The sequence below is a fragment of the Adiantum capillus-veneris genome, chromosome 22 (genome assembly GCF_014529385.1).
Source record: "Adiantum capillus-veneris isolate H3 chromosome 22, ASM1452938v2, whole genome shotgun sequence".
NCBI lineage: Eukaryota > Viridiplantae > Streptophyta > Polypodiopsida > Polypodiales > Pteridaceae > Adiantum > Adiantum capillus-veneris.
This window is the reverse complement of record NC_140952.1, coordinates 11,420,330-11,446,871: the sequence shown is the minus strand read 5'-3', so window position 1 is coordinate 11,446,871 and position 26,542 is coordinate 11,420,330. Positions and strand designations below refer to the sequence as shown.

Below are 26,542 nucleotides of genomic sequence, written 5' to 3'. Positions count from 1 at the left end.
TGCTACACACTTTGGCATGTCAGGAATCATGGCTTATGGTGCACATCGAGTTGGAAAACAAGGAGTCCCTTGCTCGGGAGAAAGACCTATTGTATATACCATGGCTGATGAGGTAAAGAGAAAGATCATCCTTGACAATGGTTGGATCTACCTCAAAGAAACGGGTTGTAATATATATGAGGATCGCACTCTTATGCAACAAAATGTACGTCACAAAGCATATGAGGAAAGAAGCAAGAAGGTTAAGGTATCATCTCAAGAAGAAAATCCACTTGAGGAGGATGCAAGTCCACCCAACAAATAGGGACACATGATCTATGAGACCAACTCACGCTTGCGAATAAGCTTTTGGAATTGTAATGGATATCCATGGAATGCGGGAATTAGCATTGATGAGCTTACCAATGACTTCAATGTGATACTTCTTGTCGAAACATGGGAGCATGATGCGCAACGAATTCTTGGATTTGACAAATATGATGTGCATTTTTTGATGTGGGCCAAAAATGCAAAGCAACGAAGAGGCCAAGGAGGCGTAGCATGTATGACCAAAAAGGGTTTGAAAGATGTTTCCATTGTCAAAGAAGATAATTATAAACGCTACTTATGGTTGAAAATCAACCCACGAAATGGTGAAGTCATGTTTGTGGCTGGTTGCTACATTCCTCACTATGACTCCAACTTTTATGCTCGCTTGAATATGGATAGAGATGAGCCCTTTGTTGAACTAGAGGAAGACATTGCTCATTACAAGGATCAAGGTGAAGTCATTGTTTTCGGAGACATGAATGCTCACACAAATATGTTACAACACGACACACAACAAGTCGACATGCCGCATGTCTCAAGAAGAATGGATGACTCATACATGTATAATCGAAGTTCTAATGATGCAAAAGAACTGGATCACTATGGAAAGTCACTTCTACATATGTGCAATAGTACCAGAATGCTCATTGCAAATGGTGTATCTCTATGGCAAGGCACCAATGACTTTACATGTAGAAAGCACAATGGTGATAGCGTGATTGACATATGTTGTTCTCGGAAGCCACTCTACAATGCATACAAAGCTTTACACTTGGTGAATGGAATCCAGAATCGAATCATAGGATGTTATGTATTGATCTCAAGTGTGGTAAACGGCCCGAGCATGTAGCCTCCAATCATGATGTGAATCATTTGTACCTACGTCTAGACTTCAAATGAGCACTTATATATGCTGATATGGTGGACCAAATGTTAAGCATGATAGAGAATCAAGAGGGCCCAACATTAGAATGCAAGTGGAAAGTTTTCAAAGAAGTAATTTGCTCTTGTGCGAAGGAATGCTTTTTGGTGGAACACATGTCTTGCAAAAGGTCTAAGAAGGGTAGCACCAAGAAGAATGGTTTGACATGGAATGTAGTCAAGCACGAAAACACTTGCTAAGATTCGATGCAATCAAAGAGAAGTAAGTTTAATTGGAATGTTCACACACATACAAAGCACTTGTTCAAAAGAAGAGGAGAAGGTGGGAAGTCAAAAAACAACTTCTTTTAGCGCAAGAGAAAGCACATGCATGTGGCAAGCTTTGGCAAAATCTAAAAGGCAAGCGCATTGAGAGCTTTGGTGACTTGACTCTTGAGGATATGTATATGCATTGCAAGAACCTCTATGAGCAACCCAATATTGATAAGATGGAGTGTTGTAGCTCCCTTCCGTTTATGCCTCCCTTCTTTACCATTGAAGATGTATGCCGCGCGCTTGAGAAACTTGCTACTCGCAAGGTAGGTGACCTTCAAGGTGTCAAGGCTGAAATGATTAAATTGACAAGCAAGAAAACATGATATTGGATATGCGATATGTTTAACCTTGCACTTCAGTATGGCATGCCTCATGATTGAAGTGCAAATTGGATCAAACCTTTGCACAAAGGAGGAGATGTAAACAATGTGAACAACTATCGCACTATAATGGTTGGTTCTTTAAATTTGATGGCAAAGTTATTTGGATGTATCATGGAGATGAAGATAAGTAAATGGGCTGAAAAGAATGGCAAACGTGCGCTTGGCCAAGCAGGTTTTGGAAAGCATCATAGCAGTATTGATCACCTTGTCACTCTTCGAGTTCTTATGGAAGAGTCTCGATTGAAAGGAAAAAAGTTGTATTGTTGCTTTGTGGATTTCAAGAAAGCTTTTGACATGGTACCGCGAGGAAATCTTTGGAGACGTATGCAAAGCCTTCAAGTGCCGAGAGAATTTATGCATGCAGTCTTTCGCATCTACCAAAAAGTGATATGTCAATTAATATGGGAGATGGAATTTCAGAATTTTTTGCAAGCACCATTGGTGTCAAACAAGGATGCCCACTTTCCCCAACCCTCTTTGGGCTACTCATTGATGAATTGGAATGCATGGTTCTTGATTTTATGTAGCAAGAAGGCATAGAAGAGGTTAAGATCGGAAATGCAGTGATCATGCTTTTGCTTTATGCCGATGATGTAGTGCTCTTGGCACATACCTTAGAAGATGCACAAAAGCTTATGAGTGTCTTGGAACGCTTTTGCCTACATAGCGGGTTGATTGTGAATGGATCCGAAACCAAGGTTATGCTTGTAAAGACCCTCAATGACAAAAATCCATGCATTGTATACAACAATGAGCAACTTGAAGTGGTAGATCACTTCAAGTACCTTGGCGTTGAGGTTCCATCCAATCATAAATGGAAGGATTGTGCAATGCGTCGCTTGGAAGCCGAAAAGAGGGCTTATTATGCATTTGAGAACATGTGCAATGCTGGAGAGATCAAGTGTTGGGCTCTCAAAAAGTACCTCTTTGACACATTGGTGACACCTATGCTTCTTTATGGAGTGGAGGTGTGGGGTGGAAGCATCGGGAAGTCTACTTGGAAAGAGTTTGAGAATGTCCAAAAGCATTTTCTCACCAACTTTCTCCAAGTCAAGACACAAACACCCTACATGCTCTTACTTCTTGAGTCCGGATTGCTTCCCATTGATGTCTTGGGCATGCAAAGGGTTGTGGAGTACATGCGTAAGACACAACATAGCCCTTTGCATCGACTTCCTAGAATCGCATATGAAGCAAGTCAAAAGGTTCAAAAGACATGCAAGAGCAAAATACTAAGTTCAGGATGGATGCTTGACATCAAGAAATGGTTTGGAAGATGGGATGCATGTCACTTGGTCAAGGATGCGTCGATCGACTCCCAAGTTAATGGCTTTCTTACAATGCCAATGTATCACGGCTTGGGAGAAATCCGGAGGTTCTCGCTTCAGCCATTACACCACATACATTGCCCCAAACTACAAATCTCTCTTCTTCTCCGAACGAGGTAACCGAACCCATCCCTACATCCTTGAGCCCATCCCGTTGAGTGCGATCCGCACCATTGCCTCCATTCGTCTTAGCTCCCATTCTCTACGCTGCGAGACAGGACGTTGGGGCACTAGCGAGGAGTGTCATCGACTTTGCACCTTATGCCCTCGTCAAGTGCGAGAAAGTGAGTACCACACACTACTTGATTGCTCAGCTTTTGACCACATTAGGTCCTCTTTTCCCCATATATTTAGCCATGAGCTCTCCCTACATACCTTCCTCTCCCAACCACGATGTGGACTCTCTATTGCGACTCTCATTTCAACCATTTTTGAGCATCGAGAGTCACTTATGACCTCCACTTACACCACGTGACATGTTCATTTGGTCCCATAGGTCATATTTGACCTCCGAGGACGACTCTATCTCTCTCTCTCTCTCTCTCTCTACACTAATGACCATGCTTGAGCTTGAGTTTTTCACTTTTTTTTCAAAAAAAGTGGGCACCCAAAGGTACCCTAAGGCCACCCCAAGGAGCCACTCCCACAACGAGAGATAAAGAGAAGTACCACCATATTTTTGGATTTCATGATTGACAATGGAATCAATGAAACATTGGGACAAAGTTTAACGAAAAAGTTATGTCGTAGTGGTTCAAAAATAAAGTTATGTTGCCTATGGCTCTGATTTCTTAAGGATTCCTACTTGCATGCACATGCATGCAAAGGTGGTGACCACACTAGCTCAAGATTAAGAAGAAATTCAAGACACAAGATCCTAAAACTTTAGAAGATGCCATGATTCATGCTCATATTCATGATGATCCCACAATAAAAATTTCATATATACCATCTTTTCATAAAGCACAACACACCATGCATGGTAACAATGAAATAACTGATGTGCATCACCTCATGTCAATAAGAAGAGAGATTCAATAGCAACTTAATAGCCTTGTACAAACCCCTACAAATGGCAAGCCTGCGAAAAAAGGCTATCCCAAGTTGTTGTGGAACCTCAAGTTGCTCGAACAGGTGACATACATCTCGAAATTGACGGAGGCTAGGGCTCAAAAAGCTACACAAAGGTCAACACCCAAAGAGACAAATTCTGCTAGAAAGTACAATGGATCTTCTAAGATCAAATGTTACTCAAATGCAGGTGATAATGCACAATAGTTGTTGCAAGAAAAAAGTGCAGCCACATAGCCAAGTGAGCTAGCATCTATTGCATCACGTGGTCAAAGCAAGGAGGTTGCAGAAGAAGTTCAACCACGTGCAACAATCATAGCCAGGGAAGTTAGTACAAAAGGAAATCTTGAGAAGATCAAGGGCAACATCAATTGTCAAAATGAAGATAAGCTATCAACTGAAGCACAACTAGTTTTTTAGCTAGATAAGGAATCTATGGCTTTTCACACTTGACAAAAATGTGGCCAACCACAACTAGATGACGTTCTAGAATTCATTAGCATGTCTAGAAACAAACAAGCAAAATGTTGGGGAATCATTTCCACCGCCATTTGAATAAATTTACAGTAGATTCTCAAAGGTCAATTTCATGTGACGATAGTAAAATATATACTAGAAAACATTATATTGGGAATGCTACTAGCCCAGATAGTTCTAGACATACAAAGTTCAAATGAGACATACTCTCTTCAAAGACAGCCGAGAATGAGGAGATAAAAACTATTACCAACGAAAGACGACACAAATTACTTGAATACAGTATAAGTGGAGACTAACACCAAAATAGAATCTATTGAAGATGTTTCATCTCCACCCAATAGAAACCCATATGAGCTTAAAGCAGATCAAGTAACAACAAGTGCATTCAAAACACGACAGGTAGCAAGGGAGGATCATTGCCGCCATATTTGCATGTTTTTTCAAACTCAAATTGGGCTAGTCATTATGACACACGAGGGTCCACAAGTGGTTTTGTTTCATGCTTGGCAGCTCATGCATATCATGGTTGAGCAAGAAGCAACCTACTATGGCCACTTCTAGTTGTGAAGCTGAGTACATGGCATTCTTCACAACTACGGTTGACTGTGTATGGCTCATATGCCTCATGGTTTATTTGGGTGTTGGATTGGACACTGCCAACATTCACAGTGCATTGGCAATTGAAATTTTTCATGCTCATAAAAAGCATAGTGAGATGCATTATCACTACGTCACATAGAGTCTCTTAGTGGGAGAGATCAACTTTGATTATGTGCCAACGCAGGACAACCTTGCAGATCTATTCACAAAGGCATTGCCTCATGAGAGCTATTCACAAATCTTTGGGCTTGCTTTTCTTTGTGGATTGATCATGTCCTTTGGGCATGGAACTTCCCTATATACCATGTGCAAGCTCTCATTCACCGCATCACCCCAGGGGGCATTTGTTGCCATATATGTGATAGTGATGTGTTGAACACACTTAGGACCACTGGGACATTTTGTCCCTCACTAGGAGGTTTTTTCCATGTGGATTGTATATGCACCCATAACTCTAGCGCTAAGTTATCTTTCTATTTACGTACTAAGTAACACACTCTCTATTTTGTGCCTTGAGATTCTTCATCTTCTTCAAGTTGTATGTATCCCTCCAACCCTAATTCCAATAGTCAAAAAATTGCTTGTCAGAAGGCACCCTTGTGCAAATTAATCAACAAACATGCACCTTATGCAAATAGACACCCTTACGTTAAGATACATAGCTTATGCTTGTGCATCTAGGGTTACTTTGCATGGAGGCATCCTTGTTCCATTACATGTTATTTGATTCACCCTTATGCATGTAGAAATGCTTAGGAAATTTGTTGATGAAGACAATTGGATGTAAGTGCAACTATTATGCATAGATATTTAGCATATGCACCTTTGGTGCATAGATGAAAGTTGAATACACTGACACTTGCATGTCTTACATGCATTGTCGTGGTAGAAAACAATGTAGAGAGAATATACACATGCAATGGGCGGAATTTTGGCCCTCTATGCTCTTCAAAGTATTCAAGATTTGATGCAAATGGCCCCCTTTTGTTGGCGAGAATGGCCCCTTGGGTGGCCTTGGCACCCTTGTGTGCCCATACAAAACCATGGTAGATGCCTACATGTTGCAAACAATAGAAAACCTTAGCCACACAACCCTTGGTGGCTGTGTGTTTGTTGGTGACTTCTTGCACAATAGCCCAACCACCAACTCTTGGCAGCTCAACTTTACTGAGAGGCCTTGCCTCATGCCCATCGAGTGGCTACCATGCACAAAGGAGAGAGATTTGGTTGGCTCCTAAGAGAGAGAGAGAGAGAGAGAGAGAGAGAGAGAGAGAGAGAGAGAGAGAGAGTCTTTCTCTCCTTTCTTCCTCCTGTCGCCCTCCTCATGGGCATTGCTTCCTCTTCTTGCTAGCTATTGTATTGCCGTACAACGTTGGCCGCTTTCTTGCATGCCCAAGTTCATGCACACTTGGTGGTGATTGTCCCAGCCATGGTGCCCTTAATAGGACTTAGTGCCTCCTCCCCTTGTGACCTATAGCTCTAGCCACGAGAGCATGCCCTTTATAGTCTTCTATGGATTGTGTTGCATAGCACAAACAATTCCCCTTCATTTTCTACTCACTTTGGGCATTTCTACATCAGGTGCAATCTTTCACTATGGTTGAGAACAATGACGTTTTCAAGACATTGTATGCTGATAACAAACTGGAGGGACACAACTATCCATTTTGGGATTACATGATGCAACATGTACTTGTTTCCAAGGGTGTTTGGAACATTGTTAAAGGCTTTGATGTATACCGAGGCTCCATGAATGTCAAAGGTTCTAGCAATTTTTCTCCTACTGCTCGTGTTGTTTTACCTACAAGTGAATAGACTCATTGGGATAGTAGAGATGCACAAGTGTATGCACATTGATTGCATTGTATTTCAAGCATACCGTTACTCCTCACATTCGTTTAGCAAAAACAACAAAATGGGCTTGAGACATTCTAGCTAGATTGTATGTAGGTCACAATGATGCAAAAACATCATATCTACACTAACAGCCATAATCAAAGATCATGCATGAGGAAGATGAAATGGACAAGGACATTTTTCTTACTAAAATCAAAGATATCAATGAGCAACTTATTGCGCCATTCCCGACTATTCACTTATGCAAATCGTGGTGGCTGCATTACCATATTCATATTAAGCTTTTGTTTCAACTTTGAAGCTTGTTGCACAGGGCAATAATGATATTAAGTTTAATGGGTTGGTCAGTTTACTATTACAAGATGCTATGTCAAGAAAAAAGATGGCTAAACAACATGCTCTTGATCAGGCTTTTGTTTGCACAAAGAAATGCCAACGCCACTAGTTCCAATGTTCCTTCTTCAAGTAGCAGATCATGACAAATGCTTCCCATAACAACAATGCATCTGGAAAATGTGTTGAAAAACACAAGAAAAGGTTGCAGTGCAACTATTACAAAGTTTTTGATCATCTAATAAAGCAATGTCCTAAGCAAAAGACGCGCGTAAGAAAAAGAGTGAATCTACAGATTTTTTTCGCTGATGTAGAATGGACTTTTAGTGCACAATGTCAATATGACCTATCTCTCCACGAAGAGTGCAGGTGAAGCTGCAAATTCACATGTGTGGTATAATGACAGTGGTGCTACAAAGCACATTACATCTCGTCGTGACTTGTTCACTTCTCTTGATGTTGTCTCTAATGGGAATAATGTCATTCGTGCCAACAATGCCTCTTACCCAGTTCACAGAGTCGAAAAGATTCCACTGAGGGTTTGCGGTGGGCTTTGGGTGTTGGCCGGACTCTGCCCCGCTTATTCTCACCGTTTTAAGCTGCGCCGTGTGTAAAGACCTGAGCAAAAAAACGAGTTTTCCCGCCAGTTTGCGGCTGGAGAGAGAGTGAGCGAGAGAGAGAGAGATAGGAGATGGATCTCACCAACCTAGAAGGCAAGCTAGGTCTTGCAGGCTGCCCAGCTGCGATTCGCAAAGCCAAAGAACTCCAACGGCTTAGTAAGCTGCAGTTCGATTCGTCTGCCTTTGGCTTGGTCAGTAAACCCCCCCCCCCCCCCCCCCCCCCCCCAAAAAAAAAAAAGGAAAAGAAAAACAGCGACACACACACACACACACACACACACACACACAAGCACTTGCATTTTAACATCTAACGCGCATTATCATGTGCATGCACACCATAGCAGCTTTTCTGATCTATGAACAAGTTATCTCCTCTTCCAATTTCCAATTATATGATGATTGTGTTCTCTTTGATGCTGACAGGGGGAGGTCTGCAAAGCTGTCCTCTGCTTTGAACTCGCATGCTCTCTGTGAGTGGCTAAATTAAAACCTTTTCTTACGTTTCATAATGCTTCTTAGGATGTTGCAACTATCTATGTGCAATCTTTTGGTAGAATTTTGGTTGGTATCAGCAAATTGCAGCCATCTGTGTGTAATCTTTCAGTGGAGCTATGGTTGGTATCTTTATACATAGTGTTATTGCTGTGTTGATCAATCAGCTCATAGGCTCAACAAAAAAAACATGAAATGACATGCCGCAAAGATAGGTCTTTTAGTTTATCTCATCGACAATATACATCATAGTTGCAAGATTATCTTATTACGTACTTTGATGATGGTTATTGTGTACTGTTCATTGGAAACAGCCTTGTGCAGCAACTGTCACAAAAGTGATGATGTGGCAGTCAAATTCCAGCGAGAACAAGTGAAAAGAGGGATCGCACAGACATGATACGTGGCTGTCCGTACGGAGCTGACATGGCAATCTGTACTGTTGATGTGGCCAATTTTCCATAAATTGAGGCAAAAAGTCCGTTTTTATGTACGGCAGAACTGGGATGTTTTTACCAATGCTCTTGGGGTTTCTATTTTAAGGGTGCCCTATTTTTTGGGATGCATGCATTTGTGTCAGTGCCTTTCTAAGTGTGCCTAGAGAGCACTCTGGCAGATTAGTGTATGGTTACACACACACAGAGACTCTCCAGTAGTTGTACTGTGTGACTCTCAATCCAAAAAGAAGTACCGAAAGGGGCGGTAGACTTTGGGGCCAGTCCATTTAGAAGCGGAACTCCGCCGCTTCGTGTCTCGACTAACTTTGAGATGTCACGTGCGTAGAGCTATGTGGACAAGTTATTGCTACATATAGGTTAACATTATTCTTAGTTAGTATATCTTAGGATCTAGCTTGGCACTTTGTGAGCCTCTAGGACATGCATGATCAGGCAAGTCAATAGTTGCATACCATCACTTGCACAATACAGTCACTTAAGCAGTAGGCATATGAACGGTCTTTAAAGTCACTTAGTCATTTATCACAATAAAAACCCTTTAATGGGAGCCTTTCTACTGCTCACCCTTGGACATAAGAAATCAGAAGCAGTACGAAGCACCCATTAGCTGTAGCGTTTTCCTCTTCCTTATCATCATCGCCAGCATCATCTCCGGTGTTTCAGCCACAATTTCGGCAACATCAACAGATCAGCCCTAGTGTTTACCATGAGCATCCCCAACATCAGATTCAACCATGCGTTTTTGTATCAGATCAGCCCTAGAGCATCCCCAACATCAGATTCAACCTTGCGTGTTTGCATCAGATCAACCATAGTGTTTTCTTTAGCATCAGCATCAGACTTGGCATTTTTGTAGTTCCTCAGCATACAGCATAGCATACAACATACAAATCAGCCCTAGAGTTTACCATGAGCAACCCCAACATCAGATTCAACCTTGCGTTTTTGCATCAGATCAGCCCTAGTGTTTACAATGATCATCCCCAACATCAGATTCAACCTTGCGTTTTTGCATCAGATCAGCCATAGTGTTTTCCTCAGCATCAGCATCAGACTTGGGATTTTTGTAGTTCCTCAGCATACAACATAGCATTCAGCAATTCAACATTGTATCAACATTTGTGCAAGTAATCTAAAGCAAGTACTTGCTCTGGCAACAAAGCAAGGTGACTCTTGAGGGTTTGGTTGCGACTTGACATCAGTGGATACAGGTGGGAGACAGCTTACAGACAAGAGATGCTCAGAGCACAGAGGGCGGGGCTCGGGGGGAGTGGCAGTGTTATTTAGAGAGGATTTACAGCCATTGATACATATAGCCCGTAGGGATGAGCAGGCTAGGTACATGTGGGTGAGATTGAAGGCAGAGACAGGTAGATATCTCTACATTGCTATTTGCTACTTTCCCCCGAGTACATCGGTCTATGCGTCACCCAGAGGACAGCCCCCCTTTTCTATTTTGGATGATGACATATGGGAGTTCTCTAGAGATGGTGACATTATCATTCTAGGGGACTTCAATGTAGGATTGCCCATCACCAGACAATGTTTTATGATACTTCAGAGGAGATGCTGAGAGAGCTAGATGTTGTAGAGATGGGCCTGTCTAGACTCACATGATGCGGAATATACTGAGTATGGGCGACACCTGATAGACATGGGCACCGCACATGGACTGGCCATCTTGAATGGCCTATAGAGGTTTCCTGCTCGGGAGGCTTCACATGCTTCCCACACAGACATGGCGCCAGCACAGTGGACTATGTCATGGCACAACCGAGCCTCATCTCTAGTATCCAGGACCTCACGGTTGGACCCAGATCTGTTGGTGTGGCAGTGGATCATGCTCTTGTATCGCTGACCATTTCTTTTCAGTTTAGTGTAGCACACAGGCTACGGGCAGCAACCCCTACTCGCTGCACCTTCATGCGGGAGACGGACTCTGTATACATAGATGGGATCTACAGACGCCTGTGCACAGAGGAGCCAGGGCGACCACTGGAGGAGCTTACTACTATACTGACACAGACACTACATGATGCAGCAGCAGAGGCATACCCACATACCCAGCATGAGTAGAGACGCCGTTCGGGGAACATGCCCCAGAACAGTTGGTATGATGAGGAATGCCGGGACACTAGAGCTAGACTTCAGAGGGAGGTGCTTTTGGAGGATATCACTCATAGGCAGTCACAGATTGACTTCCGACATCTAGTGCGACGGAAGAAGAGGGCATTTTTGGCTCGCGCCTAGAGCAGGATCTATACCAGCTATTCTTGAGTCAGGACTCACGTGAGGCGTGGAGGCTCTTTCATGAGCACTCCCCCCCCCCTGCCATCACTTCTATAGAGGCCTGGGGCAGTATGCATCATCTTTGTACACATTTCTTGAGCAACCCCCCCTTCTCGACCCCCCCGATCCAGGTCCATAGACATGTGTTTTTTTCACTGCTAATTTTTTCACCGCTGAGATGGTGAGGAAGGCCATTGACATGATGAGGAATGGGAGAGCATATGATCATGATGGCTTAGTGGCTGAGCATTTCATGCATGCCAGAGATTTACTAGCAGAGCTTCTAGCAGTTATGTTTAACCGTGCCATGTGTGAGGGCTTGCCTGATACTTGGAGCCTATCTACTATTGTACCTATCTTCAAGTCGGGAGACCCTATGGAGCCTGGGAACTATCGCACTATCATGATTGGACACATTGGCACGGTTGTACGCATCTATTCTTGAGCAGCAGCTGAGTAGATGGGCAGAGAGGGAGGGGATGCGCGCAGCCGGGCAGGCAGGTTTCAGGAGGGGTTTTTCTACTCTTGACCATATCTTGACACTCATAGCCATCATTGAGGAGGGCAGATCGCATGGGAGACGGATCTATTGCAGCTTTGTGGATTTCCGTAAAGCATTTGACACAGTGCCCAGAGCGAGATTGATGTGCAGATTACAGTAGATGGGAGTACCCACATAGCTCATTTGGGGGGTCATGGCATTATACAGGTCAGTAGTGGGGCATGTACGCACCCCAAAGGGTCTATCCACACCGGTTTACTCCACTATTGGGGTGAAGCAGGGCTGCCCGCTCTCTCCTACTCTATTTGGTATGTATGTAGATGAGGTTTCTGAATACATTGAGGGAGATGGTGATAGAGGTGCACAGCTCACGGGGACATGGATTCCACTATTGTTATATGTTGATGATATTGTTTTGATCTCTGACTCTCTGGAGGGGATGCAACGTCACCTGGATGCTTTGCATAGGTTTGCCCAAGAAAGTGGTTTGTCCGTCAACCTTGGTAAAACCAAGGTCATGGTATTTAATACCACCCCACAGTGGATCAGGAGGTCAGCGCCCGCCTTCACATACGGCCAGGAGAAGGTGGAGTATACATATGCTTACACTTACCTTGGAGTGGTTTTTAGTGGGCCAGCATTTTCATTGAGGAGGGCAGCAGAGACTAGATTGACCAGAGCTCATGTAGCATTGGGTAAATTGGAAAGAATGTGTTCACAGGTTCAGTTTCAGGAGCCTCGGACGAAGCTCTCGCTCTTTGACACTTTGGTGGCTTCTGTATTGCTCTATGGAGCTGAGATTTGGGGACCTTCACTGGACCATCACGGGAGGACAGGCCGCAGTGATTGATGGGGGGACATGGAGAAGCCTTTTGTCTCTATGATCTCGCGGCTCATTAGGGCCAAGACTTCAATACCACGTGCTATTATATGAGCAGAGCTAGCTGTCTCCCCTTGGTGGTTGAGGCACTCACCAGATCTGTCTCCTTCATGCACCGCATGTGGGAACTTCCCAGAGACAGATATGCACGCCTTGCACTTGAGTCCTCTCGATAGTTAGGCATGCTGGGAGATACAACATGCTGGTATGGGGAGATGACGTCATGGTTTCAGGCGCATGGATTCAGCATAGATAGATTGCCTCCTTTCCAGTACTCACTGGATGCGCCCTCTCTGACTCTTACACAGTCCGAGATCACCAGGCTCATTCGCCAGGACTTGACTCAGCTAGAGACCAAGAGGACATGGATACAGCCGGTACAGGAGCTAGGCACGAAGATGGCTTTCTACAGAGAGCATCTCCTCCGGCTTACGGAGGAAGGTTTTGTGACGAGGCCCAGATACATGGACACTCACCTGTCTTATGGGATACGACGTGCTATTGGCCAGATACGCACATCTTCATGCCAGTTGAGGATCGAGACTGGGAGATTCATCAGAGTACCAGCAGAGGCCAGGACATCCCCCCTGTGTGACATCGAGCCTGAGACAGAGTTGCACTACACATGCCACTGCCCCGTCTACTACGAGATACGAGGCCGCTTCCATTGCTTGTTCAGAGAGGGCTTTGGACCATTCTCTACAGTCATGCGGGACGAGGATCAGAGATGCCTGCGTTTGTTTTTGCTCGAGCTGCGTAGACACATAGAGAGCTAGATGAGAGGAAAGACTAGCCAGTCTCAGAGACAGATCACAGACTTCTTTAGAGCTGCCACCACTGGACACCCGGAGGAGTTACTACCACAGCAGAGCTCGTCGCTTTACATCAGAGGCATACTGATCGATCGAGCGACTGAGCTGGGGAGATCCAGACGCCCACGACTGCGGAGGACTACACAACATCGACAGAGGCTGCATCAGAGGATCCGGGTCACTTTGGCTCGACATGCACGACGCCCGATCAGACTACTTACCATGGAGGAGATTGATGAGATCCGACAGCGACCGATGCTGGATCTCCTATGATCTAGCTATCCTAGCTAGCTGTTTTAGCTGCTTAGTCCACACCCAACAGTCTAGGATTCCATAGTATTTTATTTTGTCATTTTATCATCTTGTTACTCTGACTTTGTATCAGATCCACCACATTGTAACTTTCTGGTCTCATAGGTCACTTTGGCCTTTTGAAGACGTTAATATAACATTTCATTTCATTTCATTTCATTTCTCTCTCTTGAGTTCAACTCTCCTCGTTGGATAGATCTCTAAGGTCTCTTGGGATAGTTTCCTACGACATTAAAACAATCTTCTTCTTCTTCTTCTTCTCTCTCTCTCTCTCTCTCTCTCTCTCTCAGTGTGTCCAGTTCAGTTTCTTTTAAGTGAAGTAATAAGAAGCCTCATATTCGTCCGAAGTACTCTAGAGTAGTTGCATACCCTTTGATTACACACAAGCGCCACCGGTGTTTGCAAGGTGTAGGCACTAGGTAGTGTTCCCATACTCTATCATTAGTACCAAGCTTAGGTAGTAATTGCATACGAAGCACCTCTTATTAATGATTCAACAAGTGACATTAGGCCAACATTTGTAGAAGTCGTGGGTTTTTTTATGACCTTGCTCGACCCAGAACTTTTGCCTTGTATAAATGACCCTAAGGGTTACTTCTCCTAGCATAAGTCAGTACCATTAGCTTTCAATACCCAACACCGTATGGGTAGTAGTACCACTCTAGTGTTTTTGCTAGCAACATCCGTTCATCATCAACACCATGTCTTGAGTTCAGTTCAATTCTTTCAATTGAAGTAAGGTGTCCCTTGTGTTTGTGCGGAGTACTAGATCCGAGCTAAATCCATAAACACTTCTGCTACACCTGACAGCCAATGTTTTCCGCAGTAAGCCATCAGCCCTAGCGTTTTGTGTTAGACGCAAGATCAGCCCGTGATTAGCAGATTTCAGCCTAGCGTTTGCAAATTTGCAGATCAGTCCCTAGCGTTTTAAGTTTTCGCCCATCCCTTGCTGGATTGGCTCGGATTTGTAGTCGTTGGCCATTCCCATTGTGGTCCGGTACTTTGGCAGCCCATTGAGCCTCATCTTGAAGAGTTACCGAGGCGACATTCCCCATTCGAGTCATCAGAATCTGCACTTGAGGCATTGCATGTGTGTACATTCCATTTGCTCAATCTAAAGTAAATATCACATGGGCAACGGTGTGGGGGCCCCTTGAAACTGTTGGTTGGGATCCTATCGGGTGTCATTCTCCTCTTCTCTCTTCCTTTGTTTCCCTCTACACATCTCTGCCAGTCTCTCATTCCCACTCTTCAGGGAAAAATAAAAAGAACCATCATTCAAGCTAAAAGCAATCACTAACGCAAGGAAAGAAGTAAAGGATTTGTGAAAGTGTAAAGCTTGGATCTTCACCATTTCAATTCCGTTGCACCTGTGTATCCCGTCAACCCTAGCGATAGTATCTCCATATCCAACCTAGATCAACCAACGTTCTCAGATTTTAGCCCATTTTCATCATCGTTATCAGGATCCTCGACATCAACCATAGCAAATCGGCCCATAGCCTTGTCAGTTTGCAGATCCACATCCAGATCCACTAGCGTTTGCATTTTCAGGCCTTAGCTTGGCAGATCCAAGCATCAACATCTAGGACCACCTTAATCTGTCACGTGCACATCTAACCCTATGTGTACGTGGACAAGCTACTTCATGACTTGTCATGTGACACATCCAACCATACGTGTCCATGGACAAGCTACAACACGACAAGGGTTCAGTCAATCCAGTCAGTCTAGATTTAGAAGTGATCTGACACTTTTGTGAGTCTGTTCGCAGACCATGCATGTCAAGACACTTAGTGTAGATGCATATTCTCTGGTTGCACACAACATAATCATAAGCATTCCCATCAGAATCCATCAGAATCCATCAGAATCCTTTAGGGGAATTTTCCAGTGCATTTAGCCTATTTTCCCTATTTTTGACATTTTTCACTTATTATTTTTAAGTGACTTTTGTTGGAAAGTAGATAGGGCAAATTGAGTAAGTTTGTATATAAGCAAACCTAGACTAGCACTAATTGGTAGAAGAGGCAGGAGGAGCACCATCGCTCAACAAATAACTTCTCAGCAAGAACCTCCCTTGGTGGCGTTTTCTCCTCCAAGCAAGACATCCATCCCCTAGCGTTTTTCATCAAGAAGTGTCACCGCCAGGATAACCTCAGCCTTGGCGTTTTCCTTAGCAAGCATCATCGCCATGATCCCCATTTTGCTAGTGTTTTTCCTCCCAAGACGGATTGCAGCCCTAGCGTTTCCAAGATCCCCAAACCGCCCCCCTTTTTTTGGCGTTTTTCAGCAGATAAAGCACCGACAAATTGCAGCCTTTGACCCCCCTAAAGACCAGCAGATTTTAGCCGCAAGGACCAGCCCATATCAGCGTTTTTGTTGCCAGACAATTTCAGCCATCAACGTTTTGGGAACAACAACAAATCAGCAACAGATTTCAGCCATTAGCGTTTTTGGACAGCAGTACCAAAGCAGGAGAATTCAGCCCTTAGATCGGTCTCGCCATCCCCGTCGTCGTCATCGATCTAGCCTAGACTTGCATCAGTCACATGCATTCAGTTTGTACCAGTTTGTGCAATCAATAGTAGACCACTCTCGCCGACGAGAGTGGGGCCTTCGGAGGAGGATTTTACATCTTTGGCGTCGTATTCTTCTCTCTCTATCTCTCAGTCTCACGTACCTTCATTCACAGTGTTCATCCACTTTGTTTGTGTCCATTGCAATCTCTCACTAAAGGAACGGAAGGCTCTCCCTTCCGTAAGTAAAAGGAACCCTTGAGCACAGTTCGGAGCACTCATCTTGAGCAAAGTTCAACATTCATTCTGTTGCACCTTACATTGATATCAGTGCTTTGGCAGTGTTCTGTATCACTCAAGGAAAGAACCACATGAATCACAAGAATTTTTTTTGCTTGTTGCTGTTGCACGTAATCCAAGATTTCTTGGGCGTGTCGATTCCTAATCGTGTTTTTGAAGAGTGACAGGAAACCCAAGAAAGAAGGGCTTGTCCAGCCTCCCCTTGTGCCTCTTTTCACTCATTGAAAGCGGACCGTGCACTTAGCGGCCGGCCAATCGACGTGAGGTAGGAAAAAGCAACCTTGGTGTGAGCGCAAGGCCGCCAAGAGGTGCGCTTGCGGCGGAAAAGAGCAGAACTCGGGTGAAGAGAAGATCCTTCTCTAACACAGATTGCAAGCAAAAGAAGAACGCAAGAACCTCAAGAACCTCAACGTCACGTGACACATCCAACCCTATGTGTCTGTGGACAAGCTACAACACGACAAGGATTCAGTCAGTCCAGTCAGTCTAGATTTAGAAGTGTTCTGGCACTTCTGTGAGTCTGTTTGCAGACCGTGCATGCCCAGGCACTTAGTGTAGATGCATATCCTCTGGTTGCACATAGCATGATCATAAGCATTCCCATTAGAATCCTTCAGGGGAATTTTTCAATGTATTTGACCTATTTTTCCTATTTTTGTCATTTTTCACTTATTAATTTAAGTGACTTTTGTTGGAAAGTAGGTAGGGCAAATTGAGTAAGTTTGTATATAAGCAAACCTAAGCTAGCACTAATTGGCAGAAGAGGCAGCAGGAGCAACATCGCTCAACAGACAACTTCTTAGCAAGATCCCCTTGGTGGTGTTTTTCCTCCAAGCAAGAACCTCCAGTTCCTAGCGTTTCTCATCCAAGTACCCATCGCCAAAAGACTTCATCATCTAGCGTTTTCAGCAGGCATCCTCGCCAGAAGACCCACAGCCCCTAGCGTTTTCTGTCCCTAGCATCATCGCCCCAATCCCCCCCCTTTGCTGGCATTTTCAGCAGACAATACCGCTTCTTTCCATAGCATTTTCAGCCTCAAAACAGCAGCAGAATTTCAGCAATAAAGACCAACAAACCGGCGTTTTCTCTTGTGTTTTCAGCAGCAGCAGATTTCAGCCATTTGCGTTTTTGGACAGCAGGATAAGAGCATCAGATTTCAGTCCTTAGATCACTCTTGCCATCCCCTTCGTCGTCATCGATCTAGCCTAGACTTGCATCAATCACATGCATTCAGTTTGTACCAGTTTGTGCAATCAATAGTAGACCACTCTCGTCGACGTGAGTGGGGCCTTCGGAGGAGGGTTTTACAACGTCTCTGGTGTCGTATTTCTCTTCTCTCTCTATCTCTCAATCTCATGCACTTTCATGCACAGTGTCCATTCACTTTGTTCGTATCCATTGCACTCTCTCATTAAGAACGGAAGGCTCTCCCTTCCATAAGAACAAAAAGGAACCCTGACCACATTATGGAACACTCATCTTGAGAATGAACAACATTCATTCCGCTGCACCTTACATTGGTATCAGAGCTTTGACAGTGTTGTGTATCACTTAAGGAAAGAACCACAAGAATCACAAGAATTTTATTTACTTGTTGCGGTCGCACGAACCCAAGTTCGCTTGGGCGTGTCGATTCCTAACCGTGTTTTTGAAGAGTGATAGGAATCCCAAGAAAGAAGGGCTTGTCCAGCCTCCCCTTGTGCCTCTTTTATTTTGAGACCGGCCAATCGACATGAGGTGGGAAAAAGCAACCTTGGTGTGAGTGCAAGGCCGCCAAGGGGTGCGCCTGTGGAAAAGAGAAGAACTCGGGTGAAGAGAAGATTCTTCTCAAACACGGATTGCAAGCAAAAGAAGACGCTCAAGAATCTCAAGAACCTCAAGAACCCGTTACCCAAGACCCGCAAGAACCCAAGTTCCTTGAGAACTCAAGAACCAAAGATCATCGTGCATGGTCATCACCCGAAGGGGAATGGATACTTCGCATACAAGTGATGAGCATGGGAGTAGCGAAGAAGAGTTTTCCCCACCAGGAGGCTTTCTTGACCCTCCCCCTTCCCCATCTACGCCACGAGTTGTACCAAATTCTATGGAGGCAATGGTCAAGTCGATGATGGAGATGATGGCACAACAATAAGAGACGAATCGAGTTGCGATGGCACAACTAGAAAGAAAAGCAGAACGACAGGAAGTCATGGAATGCGAGCGCGAAGAACGAAACGAAAGAAATGCAATACAACAAGAAGCGACTCGCATTGCTTTGGAACGCGAGTGCGATGAATGAGAAGAAAGAAAAGCACAAAGACAGGAGGAAGGTGAAGCAAGACGAGCGGCGTTGGAGGCCGATCGGGAGGCTCAAAGAGCACTCCGTACTCAAGGATTGGTTCGACAAGTTCTTGCCTCGAAATCTGAACCAGCCAAAGATGCTGGTACTCCAACAACCCAGTCACAGAGAAGTTGACTTTCAATAAGTATGATGGTAAGATGGATGCTATGGTTATTCATTCTTGGTTGCATCAATTTAATGCTTATTTGTGACAACTAAGAAGACAAGAAATAGCAAAGTTTTGACGGCAACCATGTACCTTGCCGGTGATGCCATCAATTGGTACCACGAATGGCAAGAGGCACAGTTAGCCGCTCACCTAGAGGAAGCCGACGAATTCACACCCCTTTCCTTCAATTGGGTTGATTTCCAAGACAAGCTCAAGGCGGGTTTATGCCACCTCAGTACCTCGCACGATTGAAGGACGATTGGCACGCTCTCAAGCAGAATGGTATGCCGGTCATGTCTTTTTCTAATCGTGTTTTGCAGCTAGGTACCCAATTACGGAAGTCGGATGATGAGCGCAAAGAGACATTCTTGTTTGGGTTAGACGAATACATCAAGTTTGATGTAGAAGTCGTTGACCCCGCGGATCTCAACAAGGCGGTAGCGATTGCTCTCACAGGAGATGAAGCACAACAAGGGAAAGCCTAAGGAGAACAAGACTTCCACAAGTACCTTGCAGACTTCTTAGAATCCTCAGAATGGTAAGAACGGTAAGGATGGTAAGAATGGTAACTCTTCAAACCAATCTTCCAATAGTCTCTCAGAAAAGAATTCTTCCAATGAACCTAAGGGTAAGGCTAACACAAGTGCTAAACCTAAGCTTACTCCATATGAAAAGGTAGCACAAGGAATTTTAGGAGGATACATTACGTCGGAAGAGCAAAGCACTTATTCTAAAAAAGGTCGTTGTTTTCATTGTCACATTAAGCGTCACATAAAAAGAACATGTCCTAAGCTTGACTCTAATGAATCTAAAGAATCCACAGAACCCACTTCTTCTGTCAATGCAATCAATGACAACACAATGTGTCCCAAGTTTCTCTTGACCCTCCCATTGATGAGTCTCTCATCAAATGTTATGGGCATATGACGAGGCAGCGTTTTGTCATATTGTTTGACCCAGGTAGTGTGTATGATGTGATCAGTCCCTCTCTTGTTAAGAAAGCCCGCCTAGAGGTTAGTCAAAAATCACCTCTCGAGGTCTCTGGCTTTGCTGCCGGTATTGACTCTCTCATCGCGAAAGAGTGCCTTGATGTGTTGTTTACAGTTCAACAAGCTGCTTTCTGTAGAAATTTTTTTGTCTCTCCTCTCTCAGGTTGTGATATGATTTTGGGCATTCGATGGTTTTGTGAGCATAACCCTCTCATTGATTGGGCGGAAAATACGTTCACTTTCAATGCCAAAAGTGACTCTTCCATTGTCATTCGTGGAGAGGAAGTTGTTCATTCTCCCTCTCTCATTGCTGATGTGCAGACAAAGATTGAACGGATTCAGGAGAAGGAGACTCTCTCAGTCTCTTCTTCTCCCAAGCATGACACACATGATTTGCATGATGATTTGAATGCCAATGATAAGCATGATGATTTGGATGATAATCATAAGCATGATGATTTGCATGATCAAGATGTGATTTCTCTTAAGCATGATGAGTTGCATGAAGATGATGTGATTGTTCACAAGGATGATGAGTTCGTTGATGTCTTTGCTAGCAAAGCTAACCTCGTTGCAGATTCGATCAATCACAAAGGATCGATCTTGGCTCTCGAGCCTCGGTCCAAAGAACCCTTACAGGAAGTATTATGCGTTCGCATGATTCGTACACACGCATTGTTCGAGTGTTTCATTCGTGATCGGTTCTTGTATTTTCGTCAGCGTCTTTATGTGATTCCTTTTACTAGGCATGACATATTGTACATTGAGCACGTTTCACTCATGAATGAGCACGAATGTATGCGGATTGTTCATGAAAAGCTGAAAAGTATGCATTCAAGGAAGTCACATTCCATGTCTCTTCCTTGGCACGACATAGTTGTAGAAGGAGCACCTGAAAGTATGAGCACCAAGCATGGGCATTTCCGTTGTGAATTGCCACAGTCGATTGCTTTAGATCAGAAGAGAAAAATTCGATCTCATTGTTTGCGTGTGTGGTGAACGGTTTGGCACTCTGTCTATTTGTTCATCTACATTGCATGCACAGTCTTTTAGGAACACAAGATTTTTTCCAGTCACTTTACATGGAATAGGTATGTTCTTCCATGTATATTCATGGTTTTGTGTTGGAAATGGTTTCATGAATTTTTAGCCATGGATATTCTTGAAGAAGAAAGAAGCATGACTCTCGACGAAGTTGAAGCATCGAAGGAGCCACAAAAGACTGTGTCGCTTTCGGCGCGGCCCAAAGAAGCAAGCGTTGCAGACCTTTATGAAGTTCAAGTACTGCATGACCCACACATCCGAGTGGGTCGGCGAAGAGTCCCTTCGAGGATTCCGAATGTTATTGGTGATCTCCCTCGACGCCATACAGTTCGGCACCAATACCTCACTTTGAAAAGGAGGGGATGTCACGTGACACATCCAACCCTGTGTCCGTGGACAAGCTACACCATAACATGGTTTCCGTCAAGTCCAGTCAGTCTAGATTAGAAGTGATCTGACACTTTTGTGAGTCTATTCGTAGATTGTGCATGCCCAGTCACTTAGTGTAGATGCATATCCTCTGGTTGCACACAGCATGATCATAAGCATTCTCATTAGAATCCATCAGAATCCTTCAGGGGAATTTTCCAGTGTATTTGATCTATTTTCCCTATTTTTGACATTTCACTTATTAATTTAAGTGACTTTTGTTAGAAAGTAGGTAGGGCAAATTGAGTAAGTTTGTATATAAGCAAACCTAAGCTAGCACTAATTGGCAGAAGAGGCAGCTGGAGCACCATCGCTCAACAGGCAACTTCTCAGCAAGATCCCCTTGGTGGCGTTTTTCCTCCAAGCAAGAGCCCCAGTTCCTAGCGTTTTTCATCTAAGTACCCATCGCCAGAAGACTTCATCATCCAGCGTTTTCAGCAAGCATCCTCGCCAGAAGACCCACAGTCCCTAGCATTTTCTGTCCCTAGCATCATCGCCACAATTCCCCCCCTTTATTGGCGTTTTTCAGTAGACAGTACTGCTTCTTTCCATAGCATTTTCAGCCTCAAAATAGCAGCAGAATTTCAGCAATAAAGACAAGCAAACTGGCGTTTTCTCTTGTGTTTTCAACAACAACAAATTTCAGCCATTTGTGTTTTTGGACAGCAAGATAAGAGCATCAGATTTCAGCCCTTAGATCGGTCTCGCCATCCCCGTTGTCGTCATCGCTCTAGCCTAGATTTGCATCAGTCACATGCATTCAGTTTGTACCAGTTTGTGCAATCAATAGTAGACCACTCTTGTCGACGAGAGTGGGGCCTTCGGAGGAGGGTTTTATAACGTCTCTGGTGTCGTATTTCTCTTCTCTCTGTATCTCTCAGTCTCAGCAGTTTAACGCACAGTGTCCATTCACTTTGTTCGTATCCATTGCACTCTCTCATTAAGAACGGAAGGCTCTCCCTTTCATAAGAACAAAAAGGAACCTTGAGCACATTATTGAGCACTCATCTTGAGAAAGAACAACATTCATTCCGCTGCACCTTACACTCAAGACCCTCAAGACCCTCAAGAACCTCAAGAACCCAAGACCCACAAGAACTCAAGTTCCTCGTGAACTTAAGAACTCAAGACTTCAGCGGATGGTCATCACTCGAAGTGGAATGGATACTTCGCTTGGAGGTGGTGAGCATGGGAGTGGCGAAGATGTTACTTGCAGCGGAATGAATGTTGTATTTTCTCAAGATTAGTGATCTGTATTTGCTCAAGGTTCCTTTTAGTTCTTAGGGAAAGAGAGAGCCTTCCATCTTATGGAGAGTGCTATGATCACGAACAAAGTGAGTGGATATTGTGCGTGCAAGTGAATGAGACTGAGAGAAGGAGAGAAAAGAGATACGACACCCGAGAGGTTGTAAAACCCTCCTCCGAAGGCCCCACTCTCGTCGGCGAGAGTGGTCTACTTTGATTGCACAAAGGTGTACAATGCGTATGCAATGGACTGATACAAACGGAGACTATGTCGATGACTTATGGCGGAAAACTGTGGTCTTCTATCTGCTGAGTTTCGGGGTTGTCTTGGTGGCTGAAAAAGGACTGTTTTACTGCTGTTTTATGGCTGAAATTGAATGGTTCCGTCGGGGTTCATGCTGATGACAAAAACGCTGAACTGTTGTACTTTTTTTGGCTGCGTTTTCTGCTGTTGTTGAAGGCTGAAAAACGTTGGATATTGCAGGGGGCAAAGCTGCGTTTTGAGGCTGATTTGAAATGTATTTAAACCTTGTATGGCTGCGTTTTTACCAAGGCTGAAAGCTCTAATAAAAATGCTGAATCTGCTGTTTTGGCTGGCGATCAAAAACGCAAGTGAATGGGGGTTGTTGGTTGCGGGGGAAACGCTAGGAAACTGGGTTGTGATGGCGATGGCTTGCTGTGGAAGAAAACGCCAAGTCTGAAGAGGATGGCGATGGTAATCTGCTGGGGGTGCTGAGGAGGGGGTACTGTTGAGAAGTTGCCTGTTGAGCGGGAAGCTCCTGCTGCCTCGTCTGCCAGAAAGTGCTAACTTGGGTTTGTTTATATATTAACTTAGCAAAATTGCCCTACCTACTTTTGTTGGAAAGTCACTTAAAAATAATAAGTGAAAATAACCAAAAATAGAAAAATAGGCTAAATGCACTGGAAAATTTCCCTGATTGAATTTGATGGATTCTGAAGGGAATACTGATGATCACTAGACTTGACTGGATTGATTGAACCCTGTTGTGGTGTAGCTTGTCCACAGACACATAGGGTTGGGATGTGTCATGTGACATCCCCTCCTTTTCAACGTGAGGTACTGGTACCGAACTGTATGGCGTCGAGGGAGATCGCCAATAGCATCCGGAATCTTGGAAGGGACTCTTCGTCGGCCCACTCTGAGGTGTGGATCGTGCGGTACTTGAACTTCATAAAGGTCTGCAACGCTTGCTTCTCTGGGCCGCGCCGAATGCGACTCAAAGTCTTCTGTGGCTCCTTCGATGCTTCAACTTCGTCTAGAGTCCTGTTTCTTTCATCTTCAAGAATCTCCATGGCTGAAAATTCGTGAAACCATTTCCAACACAAAACCATGAACATACCCATTCCATGTAAAGTGAAGGAAAAAAATAGTCTTCTCTAAAGACTGTGTATGCAATGTAGATGAACATAGAGACGGAGTGACAACCCGTTCATCAAACACATGCAAACAATAAGGTCGAATCTTTTCTGTTTGATCGAAATCAATCAACTGTGGAAAATCCCAATGGAAATGCTCATCCTTGGTGCTCATACTATCATGTGCTTGTTTGGAAACTGTGTCATGCCAAGGAAGAGACATGGAATGTGACTTCCTTACATACAAACTTTTCAGCTTGTCATGAAAGATCCGCATACATTCGTGCTCATCCATGAGTGAAACGTGCTCAACATACAATATGTCATGCCTAGGAGAAGGGATCACTAACGATGCTGACTAAAATACAGGAAACGATCACGAATGAAACAATCGAACAATGCGTGCGTATTAATCATGTGAACACATAATACTTCTTGTGAGGGTTCTTTAGACCAAGGCTCAAGAGCCAAGATCGGTGTGTCCTGAATGACCAAATCGTCCTGTGGGGGTTCTTTGGACCTCGACTCGAAAGCCAAGATCGGATCTTCGTGATTGATCGAATCTACAACGAGGTTAGCTTCGCTAGAAAAAACATCCACTAACACATCATCCTTGTGAACAATCACATCATCATCATGCTTGTCTTTATCATCCAAATCATCATGCAAATCATTATCCTTCAAATCATCATGCTTCTCATAGTCATGCAAATCTTGTGTGTCATGCTGTAGAGAAAAAGAGATTGAGAGAATCTCCTTATCCCGAATCCTTTTAACCTTGTCCTGCATATTAGCAATGAGAGATGGAGAAGGAGCAATGTCCTCTCCATGAATGACAATAGGAGAATCACTGTCGGCATTGAGAGTTATAGTGTTAGTTGCAAATTTCATGAGAGCATCATTATCACGAAACCATCGAATGCCCAAAATCATATCACATCCTGAGAGAGGAGAAACAACAAATCTTCGAGTGAAGGCAGTCTGTTGAATTGCAAACAACATATCATGGCACTCCTCCGTGATGAGAGCGTCCATACCGGGACGAAAGCCGGAGACCTTGATAGGAGATCTCGGACTAACTTCGAGGTGGGCTCTTTCAACAAGAGAGAAACTGATCACATCATGCATACTACCTGGGTTAAACAATATGACAAAACGGTGCCCCGACGTACGACCATAATATTTAATGAGAGAATCATCAATGGGAGTGTCCTGAGAAACTGTAGGCACAATCGTATTATCATTCATTGCATTGATAGATGTAGTGGGTGTTGTGGGTTCTTTAGATTCATTCGATTCAAGCTTAGGACATGTTCTTTTTATGTGACCCTTAATGTGACAATGAAAACAACGACCTTCCTTAGAATAAGTGCTTTGTTCTTCCGACGTGATGTATCCTTCTACAATTCCTTGTGCTACCTTTTCATCTGGAGTAAGCTTAGGTTTAATAGTTGTGTTAGCCTTACCCTTAGATTCATTGGAAGAATTCTTTGATGAGAGACTGTTGGAAGATTGGTTAGAAGAGTTATGATTCTTACCATTCTTACCGTTCTTACCGTTCTGAGGGTTCTGAGAAGTCTGCGAGGTACTTGTGGAAGTCTTGTTCTCCTTAGGCTTTCCCTTGTTGTGCTTCATCTCCTATGCGAGAGCAATCGCTACCGCCTTGTTGAGATCGATTGGATTGAGTACCTCGAGATCGTACTTGATATACTCGTCCAATCCAAAGAGAAAAGCCTCTTTGCGTTCATCATCCGATTTGCGTAATTGGGTTCCTAGTTGCAAAACACGATTAGAAAAGGATATAACTGGTATACCATTTTGCTTGAGAGAGCGCCAATCGTCCTTCAACCGTGCAAGGTACTGAGGTGGCATAAACCGCGCCTTGAGCTTGTCTTGGAAATCAGCCCAATCGAAGGAAAGGGGCGTGAATCCGTCGGCTGCCTCTAGGTGCGCGGCTAGCTGTGTCTCTTGCCATACGTGGTACCAATTGATGGCATCACCGGCAAGGTACATAGCTGCCGTCAAAAGTTTGCTATTTCCTGTCTTCTTAGTTGTCGCAAAATAAGCATTAAATTGATGCAACCAAGAATAAATAACCGTAGCATCCATCTTACGGTCATACTTATTGAAGGTCAACTTTTCTGTGACTGGATGGTTGGAATCCGCATCGTGGCTTGCACCACTTGAGGTACTCCCACGATCTTTGGGTGGTTCGGTTTTCGAG

General features: G+C 44.1%; 1 protein-coding gene across 5 annotated transcripts in view; it reads left to right on the top strand.

Moving 5' to 3' along the window:
* The first annotated feature begins 8,100 nt into the window (after nt 1-8,100).
* The window catches only part of ORC6 (origin recognition complex protein 6), a 36,552-nt gene continuing 18,110 nt past the window's right edge, over nt 8,101-26,542 (top strand). The window contains exons 1-2 of one of the 5 annotated variants that reach the window (XR_015185846.1): nt 8,101-8,369; nt 8,602-8,648. Coding sequence is in view for 4 of the 5 variants with exons in the window: in XM_086495495.1 (XP_086351621.1) it covers nt 8,250-8,369; nt 8,602-8,648 (167 nt within the window). In the remaining variant the exon portion in view is untranslated. The remainder of the gene's footprint in view (nt 8,370-8,601; nt 8,649-26,542) is intronic. The other 4 variants (XM_086495495.1, XM_086495496.1, XM_086495493.1 and 1 more) reach the window with 4 other exon arrangements.